This window comes from Cygnus olor, chromosome 2 (assembly GCF_009769625.2).
Source record: "Cygnus olor isolate bCygOlo1 chromosome 2, bCygOlo1.pri.v2, whole genome shotgun sequence".
Lineage (NCBI taxonomy): Eukaryota > Metazoa > Chordata > Aves > Anseriformes > Anatidae > Cygnus > Cygnus olor.
The window spans coordinates 56,073,710-56,089,847 of NC_049170.1; the positions used below are offsets into that span (position 1 = coordinate 56,073,710).

The 16,138-nt window shown below is 41.3% G+C and overlaps 1 protein-coding gene across 1 annotated transcript in view; it reads right to left on the bottom strand.

Annotated features, from left to right (window-relative positions):
* Window positions 1-9,760, bottom strand: part of RAMP3 (receptor activity modifying protein 3) — a 51,143-nt gene extending 41,383 nt beyond the window's left edge. The window contains 1 exon segment of the mRNA XM_040548708.1: window positions 9,560-9,760. Within this exon segment, the coding sequence (XP_040404642.1) occupies window positions 9,560-9,698 (139 nt within the window). The 5' untranslated portion in view covers window positions 9,699-9,760.
* Window positions 9,761-16,138: the final 6,378 nt, after the last annotated feature.

Sequence of the window (16,138 nt, forward strand, 5' to 3'; positions counted from 1 at the left end):
CATGGCATTAGAAACTGTTTAAAATGTTTAAACATGATAATCAGCAACATTACAGGGACCATGACCTAATGTATGGTGGCCAGAAGAAGGTTCCAGAGGACGATGCTCCTCATGAAGTGCTATAGCCTACTGCCTGCAGAAATGATAAGAACAGCTTTTCCTAACAAATCCAAACCATCTCTGGTTGTATTCACTTCTGCCCCCTGTTCCTAGGGTAGTTAGGAAGGAATGCTATTCAGGATGTATCTACAGGCCTTGCAAAAGCCTTGGGCTCATTTTCATCTAAACTTCTGTGAGACCTAATCTTTGGGGTCTTGGGATACAGTGTTAGTCACACAGATTTATAATCCCTTCACCAACCAAATCATAGCTCTTAATAATTTATGATCAAAGATAAATATGCTTTTAGCAAGAGGAGGTGAAAACCTTGTTTTCCCCCCTAGATGTCTGCACTTCAAGTTCATTATAGCCTTGTGAGGAACTGCTACTGCAATCTCCATTTCACATCAACTATGAAAATAATGATGGAACTGGAAATTTGTCCAAAGCCAGAAACAGAAATCAATATCACACTGAGTACAGTGTCACCCCAACAGCAGTCCTGTGCCAGAACCTGTCACACAGCCATCCCCTTCTCTCAGATAATGTTGCCAGAGCAACTGAAGTACATGACAATCCCTCTCTGCCTGAGCTAGCGGTGAAATGTGTCTGCTGTGTAATTAATAGAAAAGGTACATCAATAAATGAGGCAACACAGTTCAGATTTACTCCCCAAAAAAGCCATCCAACCTGCAACTACAGTGGAGAGACACTCTCCCAGTCTGAGAACAGTGATATCCACCAAAGGCAGTATGCATATCCAGGACCTGTCTGACACTAGCATCTGATCACCCTTGAAGCATGTATTTGATGTAATGGGTACTCATTATTGCAACTCAGCCGCCTGTCATTAGCTGAAGAGGCAGGAAAAGACAAAAGAAAATGTGATGGAACATAAAGTTTCCCTATAATAAGGAAACGTAAGGTCAGCACCATACTGACTTTAGCCTATCCACCTGTGAATGATGTAACACCAGTCCCTCAAGGCAAATAAGGACTCTAATCTGCTTCTCTAGAATAGCCCAAGAGAGGTTAAGTGACTTTTTCTTTTATTTTCTTTTAAATAACCTTGTGAAGGGGAAATGACCCATGTAAGTTTCACAGACGAGGGTCACGGCACACTCCCTCCTGAGGAAGTCTTTAAAACCGTGAGATACTTGAAGACATTAAAAGTTTCTTCTTCCCTTGACAGACAGAACATTTAAATGAAGATACTGCCAACACAGAAGGCCTGGGAAAATGTTTTTTCACATTCTGACCAGACAACTAAAAACCCCACCATGCAAATCCACCTTGTCTTGATGCTACACGCACTCCTCTCCTCATACTGTTACTTACCATGTTGTGTCATTTTACCAACATAGCTTCAATAGAGTCACATTTTCACTGAATTCTACGCCTACCATGAAAGAGTAAGTTGGGTTGACCATTCAAGTGTGAGGTTGTTTTCTTAAGGAGACAAAGTAGTCTATGAGTGCTCCAGAGCTTGTAGAACTCTAGAATCATACCATAACCCAAGTTGGAAGGCACCCCCAAGGATCATCAAGTTCAAATCCAAAAATCAAACCATACGTCTGAGAGAATTGTTGAAATACTTCTTGAACTCCAGCAGGCTTGGTGTGCTACTTCCCTAGGGAGCATGTTCCAGTGCCTGATCACTCTCAGTGAAGAACCTTTTCCTGATATCCAATATGAACCTCCCCAGCACAGCTTCATGCCATTCCCTCAGGACCTATCACGGGTAAACACTGTAGGGAAAAATACCAAAAAGTATTTCTCCCACTGGGTCCCCTAAGGTAAAAGAATTGCTAGGGACTGAAGAAATTATTTATGGAGTCAGGTTAAAACACTGAACACAACCGACCTTGAACAGCAGGCTCCTGAGATTCTCAAATTTACACATTTCTGAGCTCTGTGATGGTTGATCCATCATCCAGAGTTCCCTGATGCACAGCAACCCTATTGTTTCATTATCCAAACCTCATTTGCATAGCCTTTTTCTCAAACTTTGACACCGTAAATAATTAAGAATTTCTTCCGTAATTTAAGAATAAAACAAAAGCTCATTTTGGGGACTGCACAAATAAACATCTGCATAAATTCAGATGCAAAAAAATATATATGTCTTGCTATTCCAAAAAGCATCGGAGCTAACTGTACTGTGTGACTGCTAAGACTTTGGTTTCGTAACTGGGAATTTAATTAGTGGCACTTGAGCCGACTGCTTAGTTTTGCACAAAACCAGCCTCCCTGCATCACTATAAGAGTGTTTCTATAACTCTTTGCTGCTGTACTAGGGGTAAGTGAAGTGTTTTAATTCACCCTCACTTACAGAAAAGAGTGCTTCATACAATTCCTGTCACTTCAATGTGTATTCATATCTTTCATCCCAAAAAAGGGAACTAAAATGAAAGCGTAGACATAATCTGACCAATATTTGTTATTCTCTATTGAACCATACACCATAAGAGTTTCTTAAGCACAAACCATCAGTGAAGCTGCAAAACAGTTTATCTAAGTCTGCCTGTTTTCACAGTCTCAGAAACATTCTTCTTGGTCTGAAATTTTCCCCTCCTTTGGTCTCATATTGAGGTGAAGTTGTTTTTTCCCTGAAGTCTGAGGAAAATTATCCTCATTTTTGAGTCATGTAAGAAATCAGTACAAGAAAGTAGGGAAGAGCTTCTTCCAATAATTTATACACCAAGCCAATAACTTCTGCTCAAATGAAACATATTCTTCAAAAATATTCCAGTTGTAGATTTCAAGATTGCAAGTGATGGAGAATTCCCACTTCCTATGGGAGATGTTTATTTTTTTGTTTCTGCCAATATTTATTTCTTTGGCAAGGTTTTTTATAATTCATTACATGATAAAGTATGAAGTAGCTCAGAGGAAAAGGAAACCAAACAATGTCTAAGCACACAACAGCCCAAATCTCCAGAAGACAAGTATAACAAACATCCTTTAGGCAGTCTATGTGTCCCGTACTGCCCTGACAGAAAGCAAGAAAAGGATAGAGTTGAAGCCTCCTTTAATTAAAACCCACTGAATAATGCCAGATTTAAAATATTACTCTACCACACAGATTTTTCCTTTTATTAAAAATATATAATTTAATGCATGAAGAGCATTAAGATTTCTTTCTAATATCTTGAAATGCAGAAAGACAAGAAAACACAAATAGTTTGTGGAGCTTAATTTTCCTTTCACCTTTCCTTCAAATTGCTCTGACTTCCTTTGGTGTTTCTGGTTTACATTACAGCTAGTAAAAAGAAACTGGACCCATCGTTACTGCATCAATACTAGCTCTACTTCACTGTGCATCGCTAAGTATTTTATGGCATAACACTTCCTATTCCGAACAACCTCCTGGAAATATGTTCAGCAGCATCATTAACCTAATGACAAAGGCTGAGTTGCCGGAATGCAAATCCAGCCTAGGTCCAGTGATCAAAAACAAGGAAGGAGGTATTTCAATGACTTTTTAATATGATACAGTAAGTACTAAGTTTCAGTTTACTTTGTGTGTGAGGTTTTTGTTTGTTTGTTTTGTGATACTTAGCTTATAACAAAACTATATACTGATGTGCTTTTCTAAAACAGAAATATAGGAGATTTCATACGTACTGCATTACAACCAATGACTCCATGGAAATTCCAGCTCTCAGAGTCTTTGAATTGAAAACCAACATGTTTTATTTTTTTCATATTTCACTTGAAGATGTGAACTTAATGCTGTACGTAGTAAACATAGCTAAACATTTAAATCTCTTCTAACATTATATTAGACAAGTTATGTTCTTGATATGTGGAGATCTGCTGGGAGTAAAGCTGGAACAGCTCATGAACTCATGAGGCATGGAAGGACTGTGCAACACCTGCAGTGACTTGCCAAACACAAACATGAAGAAATTAGCTCCACAGCCCCAAGCAGCTACCAGGCAGCAAAACCAGATGGCAAGGTTGAGATACCCTCCAAACAAAGGGTCCCCTTCACTTCTAAACTGCAGAATGTGTCCAGGTACCCCACAGACAGTGGAGTCTCTTCTATGAGACTGACTGTGGGCATCCACATAGCCTCTCTATTACCACATCTGTGAGGACATCTTCCTCACAGCCACGATGATGTTCTCCAGTGCACAAAGAGGCACAGGGGGGTGAGCAACAGGGAGGACTACGGATCAAATCCAACAATTTCTAAGCCTCTTCTGTCCCAGTACTCTCTAACCTAAAGTTCAAGAGCTTAAGCCTTGGTGAAAACCCAGATTTTCTGTCCTATTAATGAACACTTGAATGGCTTCTACAAAGTGTTATTTCTGTCCAAGTATCTTCCAGTCTGTTCACAACACCCAACAGCTGTGAACTCTCTTTTCCTTGACATTGAAGGCAGGAGGGCCACACAGACCAAGCGTAGCATATCCTGTCACATCTCGAACTAAGCATTTTTGAAAAATCAAAAGTGCAAGAATATTTTCTAAACGTTACAGTCTTTAGCATTAATCTCTCTGCACACAGAGGAACAAAAGAAATTGGTCACTTACAACATTTGGAAACAAAACTCTGAGTTACTACGAAAAGTGACAGTCATTATTGGCTGATGTAAATTACAGTATTTCCTCTCACACTGCCTGAAGAATTTTTCCCCATATCATGCTCTCCAAAATAAGGGCAAATTAGTCACATTTATTAGGGTGTGAAAGTAATAAAACAGATGCTTTATTGTAGGGTGCGGTGCTTCTGCATAGTCCTTTGCTTACTCAGCTTAATCTGGTTAGATGCAAACAAGATGTGCCTTTGTCAGCCCAATGCTGTGCTATGGCCTCAGCAGGGCCTATCACATTATCATCTTCAGATCAGAGTCTCACTTGGAGCATAGGTGGAGCAAACAAATCCTTTCTGCAAAAGGCCATAAATCTGGCCGTCTGCTTCACACAGATAAAATTCTCTATTCCAGGGCTAAATATAGGCCACCAGCTGTTATGCAGACATGCCCCTTGTTCAAGCCAATATAGTAGGTCATGTCAAGCTGCTCTCAAGATAAAGGCAGGGACCCTCTCTAGCCTTCAGATCATTTTAAACAGCACCATTACACTTTCTTTTAAAGCCCTTTGAGAGGAACCAAACTGCTTCCTCTCTTCAGTCTGGCCTCAGGGAAGCATAAATATGAACACAGATCAAACCTAAAAATTTCTGGAAATGAAGACTTCCTTTTTTGCTTTCTACTCACTTCTTTCCTCATACTCATACCCACATATCTTCCTCCCAAATGACCCAAAAGCTTCAGGCAGATTTTTAGGTTGTTCTACGCATACAGCCACTCCAAAATAATGTCTTTTTTTCTCATTTATTTTCCAGTTATCTCAATACAAGACTATTTTAGAAAAAAAGTACAGGCTGTTTTCATAAAACACAAAATAATATACCTCTATTCTGAAATAGGATGTTTCATGCAACAGCTTTTGCTAAAATAAAAAGGTTGAATTAAAACAGGCTTCATTATGTTTGTGAAAATTAATCTCTTTATGAGCCTTAAATGAAAACACGCTTTGCTTTCTTTGTACCTCTCTCTCAAGCACTAATTTCAACAGCAAAGACACAGATGGTAGCAAATGTTTTTTCTAAAGGACACCCTCACTTTGTTTCTTTCCTGAGTTGGAAAAACTGAAATTTGATTCATTTGACTCTAACCCAAGCCATGAATCATCTCTTATCAATGGAGAGGTAGGAGAAACTGGAAAAAAAAAAAAAAAAAAAAAAAAAAAAAAAAAACAGGTGCTGCTGCAATGTTTAAATACAACTTAATTGGCAAAACCTCCCACAGTTCTCCTTGAGGTGATCTGTTCTTGCTCATGACCCTTTTCTTGAAATCTCATGGTTCTTGTGTATCTTCACCTATAGTGCTACCTGCCTATCTCAGTAAAGAATTCTAGCTTCAGTTTGCAGCCTCTCATAGTTTGTCTTGCAGATATGGCTAAAACAAACCTAAAATCTAGGGCCTCAGACCTCAAAGCTATTTAGAAACTGAACTAGTATTTAGGCAGGGAAATCTTACGAATTCAAGAGGAAGTGTTTACTACCTTAACGGTTCTCAGGATTGGATCTCACTTAGATTGGTGTAAATTGGGTTGAGAGAGCGCACTTCCTTCCAACCCAAATTCAATCTGGAGTTACCTTCAAACCCTTTGGTATCATCCCTACTGGCTTCTGGGACCGAGAGTTGGAAATGGCATTTGATGCTCTGTGCTACCACCTACAGTCCACCCCCAGAAACTTTAGATAACTGAACTCAAACAGTAAATACTGCTGTCAAGTGCACATAGCATGAACCTGTCTCCCGTTGTCCATGCAGACCTCAGTGAAAGGACAACACTTTCCCAAGAAAAGGGATCAGGAGAAACAGAAAGGGTGAAGGACAGTGGGAAGAACATATGGATCCAACAACAAGTTGGAATACAGGTTGCTTATACGCTTAATGCTTTGCTTTCAGATGATGTTGATGGGGTCTGCTGATCTTCCTGTTCATCTGGTGTTGAAAATCATATATTTAGAAAATGAAGTATTTATTTTGGTAGAGAAGTATTTTTTTTATAACCTTCTGTTCTGTTTCAAAAGCAGATGTTCTGCCTTGCAAAGGTTTATTTGTTTTACACGCACACCCGCCTGGATCTACTAAATTCAGCACTCCCACACTGGTTTTCCCTTTTTTCATCCCACCCTTTGCAGCTGCAGAACAGCATGATAGATTTATAAAGAAATAATACACACACGCACAAACACACACGTTGATTTGGTTTTCAATCTTTAACCTAGCAAAATTGTTTCCCATTTGTGTTCCCCCCCATCAGAGTCCAAACTTCCTAGGAGTTATGGACACTGTGTTCCAGGCAAGGGGAACTTAGGACCTTACAAAATTCAGATTTTAATATATTTTTTTTTCCAGGATTGTTTACAGGATGAGATATGGTCTTTAAAAAAAATAGTAAGAACAGGCGTCTGAAGTCAGTCTCTGTTCCCAGCTTTCTAACCGTCCGGTTGTTCACCTCTTGCCAAGATGTTAAGCTTCTGCTGAGAAACAGGATTATGGAATGTGAACAACTATATACAATCTTGGAAATCTGCATAGGAAACTATTCCTGATAAGTATTGTAATCTCTCTGTATGTATACATACACATGCTGTATATATACACATACTGAGAAAGATTCCTCTAGAATTTAGAAAAATTTCCAGCTTTATTCTGATAGCATCTTTCAACTCATATACAAATAACACCACTGAAATATGGACATTATGCAAACGATGAAGGAGCAAAGTTTTGGACAGGGATGTCAAAACAACAACTACTTGTATAAAAAGCCTACTTAGTCTGTTAAATGTCTTGGTCAAGCCCTTAAGTTTCCTTGCCTTAGCTTCCATACATAGAAGTGGAATATCATAATATCCTACTGGATTCTTTTAAATATGATTATTTCCCAGGTCCCCAGATCCTGCAATCCACAGATACCTTCTAAGCATCTACACTCTCATGGGAAACTATCAATTACGTGCTCCTGTGCCAGCCACCTCAGTTCACAGATTCCTTCCCACCAGCAGACACATACACACACCACTGCAAACCCAACTTCTCCTGTATTTTCTGAGCTTCTGAGAAGCAAACACACTGCCTGTTTTTGCCATCTTTGCAAGGAAAGACAACACAGCCGATGATTCTATATAGTGATAATGTTTTCAGAGCCACAGACGGAAAGACACTCAGAAAGCAGTGTACTGAGTTGGGAGAAGGTCCCAGTCCCTACCAAGACAAGCTCCCTACAGAATTCAGTGAGAGCTAACACTGGAGACTCTTCACCTTCCAGAGAGTTCATGGGTCTCTGGTTAATCAAAAGAAGCCATTAGAAAATGAGGAGGAAAGCAAAATAAAAACCTTTTGAAATAACTGATATTAAAAGCATGTTTGCATTGCTTGAAGTTTAGTTTTCAAGCTGTTAAGGCTTTCCTTATTAGAAGCTTTCCTCATGTTATGTCATAAAACTTTCAAGGCTCCCAAAAGGCTCTTCTACCAGGAAATTACTCTGATTTAATTTAGTTTTTGGTTATATCTATCCTTTCCAACTTAAAGCAAAAGTGATGTATTATCAGTTAACAGATATACTTAAACTCATTTCTTTGCTGTTATGCTTTTAAGAAAGCAACTAGCACAGACAAAAATGTCTAGCGCAATTGATTTACCTGTGTTTCTGGTAAAAAATGTCTGCTAGCTTTCTGAGCTACAGGGATATTGTCCCTCACTCCACTCATTCTCTGAAAATAATCTTCAGTAAGTAATTTTGTTTTGTAAAAGTCACAGAAACATCAGGATGTCTCCACAGTCAAAAAATAAATAAATAAAATTACTACTTGGTTCCCTAACTTCAAGACTGCATAAATCTTCATCTGTCAAGGCAGGTGTTAGCCATTTTTTTAATTCCTTTTCAGATGAGAAGTAAAGAAAAATAAAATGAGTGATCAATATAAGATTTTAGCAATTCTCAAGCCACAGAGATCAGAAAATTTATGTATTTGACCTGTAATTCTTTTGACAGAACATGTAAGACAATGCTACTGAACACTATCAATACAACTACTCATTTATTTGTGGGTCTTTTTATAGAAAGCTGTCCAGTGTTTACTAGCTTTGTTCTTTGGTAGGAGTGTGAAGTTAGTGAGCAAAGTTATAAAGTCCTCAGATAACCCTTCTAAATCTAGAAGGTCTGATTTTCTTCTCCACTATCTGTGACTTGTGGGAAATTAACCTCATCTCTGGGTTTATTGTAGAGGGAAGGTCAGAAATGCCTTCTCCCAGCAGCTTTTGACTTGACTGCAACACACTATATCTGGGAGTCCAAACACTAGCTATACTGGATACCTGATGGAACAAAAAAAAAAAAAAAAAAAAAAAGCACTACACAAGCGTTTCTAGCAATAAAGTTAATCTTACATTAAGCAAAAGAGCTGAAGGCTATCTACACTTCTAACCAATGCCCATTTGTAACTCAGTGCTCTAACAACAGCACCCCCTTCATCGGCAGCTGCAAACTTTCCCCTTCTCCCGCGACCAAACCTGCCTCCCCCAGGGTCGGATTCGGGCTCCGCGGGGCTGACCAAGTCGGGTCCGTCTCTCAGGGGGAAGCTGTTTGCGAGACCAGCGGAGCAGATGCTGCGCTCTACCCCAGCCCACCCCGCTCCGCGGCGGGGAGCGCTCTCCCGCACCGCACTCAGCACCCTCGGCCCCCGCAGAGCCTTGCGGCAGGCGACCCTTCCTTCTCTCCCTCCCCAGGAGATGCTCCAGCCCCTTTTCCGAGCTTCACCCCCGCGCCGTGCGGATGCTCGGCCGGTCCCCACCGCCCCCCGCGGGGCTGCTGCGTCCCGGAGCATCCAGCGCCCAGCCCCGGGGCGCCCCGGCCCGGCCCCCCCGACTCACCGCACAGCAGCAGGACGGGAAGATGCCGGCGGCAGCAGCCGGGCGCCTCCATCCCGGCTCGGCTTGTCGGCGGGGGGACAGAAGCCGCATGGGGCGACCGCTCGGCAGCCGCAGCCCCCCGCGGGCGGCTCCTTGTCATGCCGCGGCGGCCAGCCCCGGGCGGCGGCGCGGGCGGGCGCGGAGCAGCTTCCCCGCCCCCGGGGGGCTGCCGGCAGCGGGGGGGCGGCTCCGAGGCCGGGCTGGGCTGGGCTGCACCGGTGGGATGCGCCGGGTGGAGGCAGGGAGAGGAGTCCCTGTATGTGCGTAAGAGTGGGGCGTGGGGGTATGTGCATGAGTGTGCGCGTGTGCCTCTGCGTGCACACGCGTGCATGTGTGCGCGGGTACGTGTCTGTGCCTCCAGGACCTCCCAAAGCCACGACAAGCACAGGAATACCATTCCCACCCCCCTGAGCCAAAGGTGGAGGAGACACCCTCCTGCCCGTGGGGAATGTCTCTCCCCACACACACCCAGCCCCTCAGTGTCGGGGGGCGGGGGTGGAGATCGGGGACACCTACTCCACTGCTCCGGGGAGCTGGAACAGCCTTTCCTCTCCTGCCACCACAGCCTGGCTGAAAGCACAAGGGGCTGGAGGCCACCTGCCTTAGTCCACCCACAGCCCTTGCAGTTTGGCCTACGCAGCACCAACATGTTAACTTGCTTAATATTTACGGTTGAACATGGGCAGAGAGCTAGCCTAACCCCACACAGAGCCAGAGTGGCCAGGAGCTCTACAAAAACGCTTATTTTTCTGTTTCTATTTCATCTCTGTGTGGCACTATACAGAGGGAGGATGGTAAGGCTCCTCCTTTTCATCAATACTTAAAGGCTTTATTCTTTGAGTTCTCTCCTCTCTCTAGTAATTTACCATCTCCAGCAAGAAACAACAGATTGAGAAGCTGCTAAAGAAACCTTTTCTTAGCTAAAAATATTTGTACTGCTAGGTACAAATAAAAAAGTCACTGTGTTTCTAGGCACAAGGAACGGTTCACCTCAGTAACTGCCTTTCAGTGGAACATTAAATCACGGTCATTGTTAAAGGTCAAATGCACAGAAAAACTTTAAATTTCAGAAAGATTTTCATGCTGTGCACAAGAACATAGAAAAGCACCTATGTCAGTCATTTCACTCCCGAAAACTTCAAGCACTTGCCTAGAACAGTGCTTTCAAATGCATTTGGAGAGTGGGACCCCAAAAACGGCAGAACTATACATTGCACGTGCATCCAAGTGCAAGCTACTGAATACACAAACTGAGAGTTACTCTTATTGATGAGTTTATCTAGGCTGAAGAAAATGGAAAACCTGGGAAGCCACAGAGAAGGCTGTGATTCCAAGGTGCTGAAATAGCTCTGCAGACATTTAAGTGCATCAGTTATAATAAACCTTCTATTTGTGTGTCACTTTTTCCTCTTAACTGAAATGAAATCTTGTAAAATGCCATAAGCCATAAATTACCCATAGCTCAAGGAGATCATCCTTCTGCACAGGGGCTGCCACTTGTGCTTTGCCAGGAGCACTTGCAAGCTGCGAGAGCAGAGGAAGTACAGAGCGCAGCACAGTGACAAGCACGAAGCTCCTCACACCACAGACCTAGTATAGCATCCTTCCTATCACTATGATCTTGGTTCCCCTTATAAAGTCAGTTACAGGCAATATCTGAAGTTACAATCAGTATTTTCAGGAATTTGGACTGATCTTCAAGAGCGTTATGACATGTGCTTAATTTGCAGCATTGTGTATTCAACAATATATTTTACAATATACAGCATACTGCCAATATTTCTGTCACATAGGATATGGAAATAACACCACTAATTTTTCTTCTAATCTGTATTCATCAACCTCATATGCTTCAGATGAGAAATCTAAAAATTTTACAAGTGAAAGTTACTGCTTTCAGCTAGCAAGGTTCAGCAAGCACTTCTCATTTTATGCTTGCAGCAGACTGAATGAAGGTGCAAATATTCAAGGTAGAAAAATAGCTAAAATATATAGGAAAATGCACTAATTTAGAGACAGTCAGGTTGTAGTATATACCAGGCCAAGTATCCTAGGTGATATCTTCAGCAACATGAACTAAAGCAAGTATGTGTGATACACAGGTGTACCCGTGAACAAAAGTGTCAATGGGTTAGAACCATTGGTAAGAGGCAACTTAAGACATTTAAAGGTTTTCATTAAGACTGTCTCTCCCCCTCAGCTGAGTAATGCCAACAAGTTTACTTCAGAAAGGTTGTGAACTCTTATTCTGCAAATCTACCTTACTAACATCATGTGTCTGTGCCAGTAGAAATCCAATTCAAATAAGAAACACTACAAATTCCCTCTGCTGTGCTTAGCTCTGAACCCCACCCCAACAATATGCAGTTGCAATAACCTCAAAACCATAGTTTGTCCTAGTGTCCCAAAACACCACCTATGCAGGTCACCCTTTTTCATGTACCCTGCAGTTAAAAAAAAAAAAAAAAAAAAAAAAGCAATAGACAGGTAGCTAGTTTTTTCAGCACTGAAGGTTGCCAAGGAGTCCAAGACAAAAAAGATAGAAGGAGCCAAGCCATATAGGACCATTGTTATTGTAAGCGCAAGGGTATTCAGGGCAGCATTACATACAGCAGTAAACTCTCATGCTCCAGAGCCTGAACTGATCCAACAAAAAAAAAAAAATGCTTAGAAAATAAAACATAAAAAGCTGGAGATATTACACTATGAAAAGCATCACCTTTCTCTGTAGCCTCAAGTCTCACTTGCCTGTGTGAAGAAATACCTCGTTGGGTTACAGACTGGAAAGTTTTTTTGTACTCTTCTAACACAACATTTTTGCATTAAGATTTTAAAGCCATATTTTATTAGAATTGCTCACTGGCGTGAGGACTGAAAGAGCAGGTTTACTTCATCTGTGTTTCTCAACTAATGTAGGTAATCTTGCTCTCCCGTTCTCTGCTCCTAGGAATGTGACTTTCCTACTCCACCAGTTTAAAAAAACAACAGGCACCAGCAGGTCGTTAAAATAATTTCCTCCTCTGTATTCCATTTGCACAATTTCACACCTATGTTTTCTTTTGTATTTTTACCACCAATATAGGAAATGTATGAATATGCCAACAGACATTGTTAAAAAGGCCTCTCCCTATGAATGGAAAACCACAGTGCATAGAAAAGGTAAATTTATTTTAAGTCAGTCAAATTTGATGAGCAGAAACTCTTTATGCTTATATGACCTGATCTGAAGGGGAAGAAAAGGACATTTTTGTGTGTAAGGATCTTCATTTTTTTTTTTTTCATAAAAGCAGATGTGGATTAGAAAAGCAAACTTACTTTGACAGTATTCTAAAAAGTCACATTTTTTAAGACACATGTGAATGTGTTCTGTCATTTGAGCGTAGTTCATAGTTAAGTACCTAGCCAATCAATACATATTTCAAAATGCACTCAATTTCAGAGGTGCTGAGCTGTGACTATCTAGCATCTCTACGACCATTTTATTTTACAAATCCAGCTATTACATGACAGCCTTGAACCTTGAAAATTTGAACCTTATTTCTAAGAAATCAGAACACACAATTATTTTATTAGGTTTCTAGCATGTTAACTGTCTTCATGCAATAACAAAAAAAAAAAATTTTGGAAGTAAAATATTCCAAAGGAAAGCTATCCTTGCCATTGTCTCCTGAGATTTTTAAATCAGAGGAAGGATGTGAGTAAGTGGATGATAGGCAGAGCAGGTGTTGTACCAACAGGACACATGCACACACAGCATCTCCATCTAGTATATCAGCTGGCTGATTAATCAGTTGCAGCTCAATGATGTCACGTGGAATTTATGGCTTGATGTTGGCTAGGGTCACTGGAACAATTGAAGTAAATCCCAGTGTAGAAGAGCCACAAGGGGAAAGTACAGCCTTGTGCTAGGGGAAGTAAGAGGTATCAGAAAACATGAAATCTTCCAAGACCAAGAGCCAAGATTTAAAGTTCACAGTGATGTCAAGCAATGTTGAACACATGCAAGGTGTTTTTTTGCACTGCTGTTGCAAGTCTGTCATTTGCCTCAGTCATCCCTAAGGTTAAAACAAATGCACATATCAAAGAAAACCCAGACAGAATACCCCAGAACAAAATATAATTATACTTTCCCAAAAGTCCTTAAAGTGCCTGTGGGAGAAAAAAAAGCATAAATATTTAACCAAAAGTATCTATTAGTGCACACCATAAATCAGGCAACTACTTTTAAAGGCAGTATTACTCCCAAATATTTTTAACTTGCCCTGTCTTCTGCCCACATTCCAGCTGTTCCTCTATCTGGATCACCTTTGTTTCATCTGCTCTTCATAACATTGGTAATCTAACTCTGAATAAGTGTCTACAATTGATCTCATAAAGAAAGCTGTTTTCATGGGTTGAGATAGCAATTCCGTCTCTTAAAGGATTTCCTTTAACATTCATTTAACATTTCTTTCTTTCCTAGAAGAAATTACTAAAATGAACAAAAATCAAGATTTCCTGAACAACATTTCTTTAGTTTGTCTACTTTACTAAATACAAAATCAGCATTTTGGGTAGCATTGTGATAGTTTGTGAGATGGGTTCAGAAAGCCCAAGAATGATACCGTTCCTCAGGTGAACGGTTCCATGGATTTACATTAAATCAGTCTGTGTAAGAAATGTGCATATATTTTCCTGCAGTAATACCATAGATGTTTACTTTCTTCAATTAATTAATTCTGGAACCTATCAAATATTCATTAATTAATAGAAGGGCTTCCATTCAAACTAAACTTCAAAAGACGCTTATCTTCCTTAGAGGGCTATAGAAAAATATGCTGTCTAAGCAGTAACTGAGAAGATTTATGCAAAGAAGCACATTTCCTTTTTTATTCTAGAGATAATATTAATGGATACATTTAATCAAAGAAATCCTTTGAAGTGAGTTATCTCAACTAAAAAAAGAGAAAGTAATTATTGGACCAGAGATCATATGGGTCATAAGAGATAGGATATCAAACTTTACCAGGGAGAGACACCCTGTGGTAACAGCATAAACTGTCACTCTTGTACTCACCTGCAAAGAAACAGAAGAATGAGTGACTTACGATGATTAAATAATAGACTATACAGCAATCTATTCTAATAACACAGCTAACAAAATACAGAAATCCGACAGAAAAATGATAATTTCTGTTTCCAAAATGCTGCTCCCACTATTTTTCCAACGGCACTTCTTACTGCTCTGCCCTGTTGCACTCTACCACCTCCTACACCACCAAGTGTGTCACCCTCCCAGTCCACGCTTCCGGCACAGCCCCAGCTGTGTCCAGGACCTGGCCAAGGAAGCCAGCCAAGAGATGGGGCCAGAGGCAGGCCTGGGCCAGGCCCACCAGCCGTGGGGCTCAGGGCAGGATGGGGCACTTCAGCCTGAGCCAGAGAGGTGTGCTCCCAGCCCCAAGGCTGGAGGAGGGGATGTGTGGGTCCTGGGCAAGGTTCATTAAGGCCTGTTAATGAATTCAGGATCCTGACAGCTCTATCTGTTCATAACTGTTGTCTAGTTTTCCGTCTGTTTCTCAAACGTCACTCTATCATCTTCCAGTCAGCCTTTTTCTCTCCTCAGTCTCCTTGGCTCCCTGTTGTTTCCCACAGTCTCTGGATAACTTAGTCTCCAATCTGCTGCTTCGATCTTGACCTCTTCCTCTCTGCCTAATGCTGCCTCTCACACCATCATCCTAATGTCTCCTTTGAGACATCCCACTGCTAGTTGTGAGGTGACTTGGTCAAGAGGCAGCTCTTCAGAGCTGTTCCAGCATGCTGTTCATCCCCCAAGCCTCATTCTGCCACTTGGGTGAGCACTGTCATCATCACTGTCTTTCACACACCCCAGCCGTTGATATAGTTAACTTTGTGGTCCCATTTAAGTTCACGTACCAAAGGTTTGATTATTTTCATGCTGCCCTCTCCTATTACTTAATGTCTGTCTGTCCATGCTGCTAGAGTTCTTGTTCTATTGTATCCCCTGCTAATTGAATTCAAAGTAATTTAAGCCACGAGTTCACCTGCTCACATTAAGAAAATCCTGCTGCTTAAATTCATTTTTCAAACTCGTCCTTATTTGAAAACTCCTTCAAAATACTCCCCTCTCTACCTTTTGCCAACACCTTTATACACTTACATTTCCCCTATGCATCTCTAATCCTTAAACAGACAGAGGTCATGAAGGAAAACAAGGCTCCTCCAACTGGTAGTGCCACAAGCACTCACACCCACAAAGATCACAATGGCTTTGGCCAGATGCAGCGTGATGTGCCTAAGCTGTATTATGAGGTCTCTATCCTCCACCTGCTCTGCCTACTCACCCAGCACAGGTGTAGTGCCACACAGCAGATGCACCCTGAGAAGAAGCAGATTGAGCTGGCCCTCTCTGTAATTAGTAAAGAAGCTGGGATACAGCCAAATTACTTGAAAGAAATTCTGTCCTCAGCAGAGCAGGGAAGTCTCCCCATACTCCTCTGCATCTGTTTAGAGACTCCTAAGAAATTACAATGAAGAAAACTT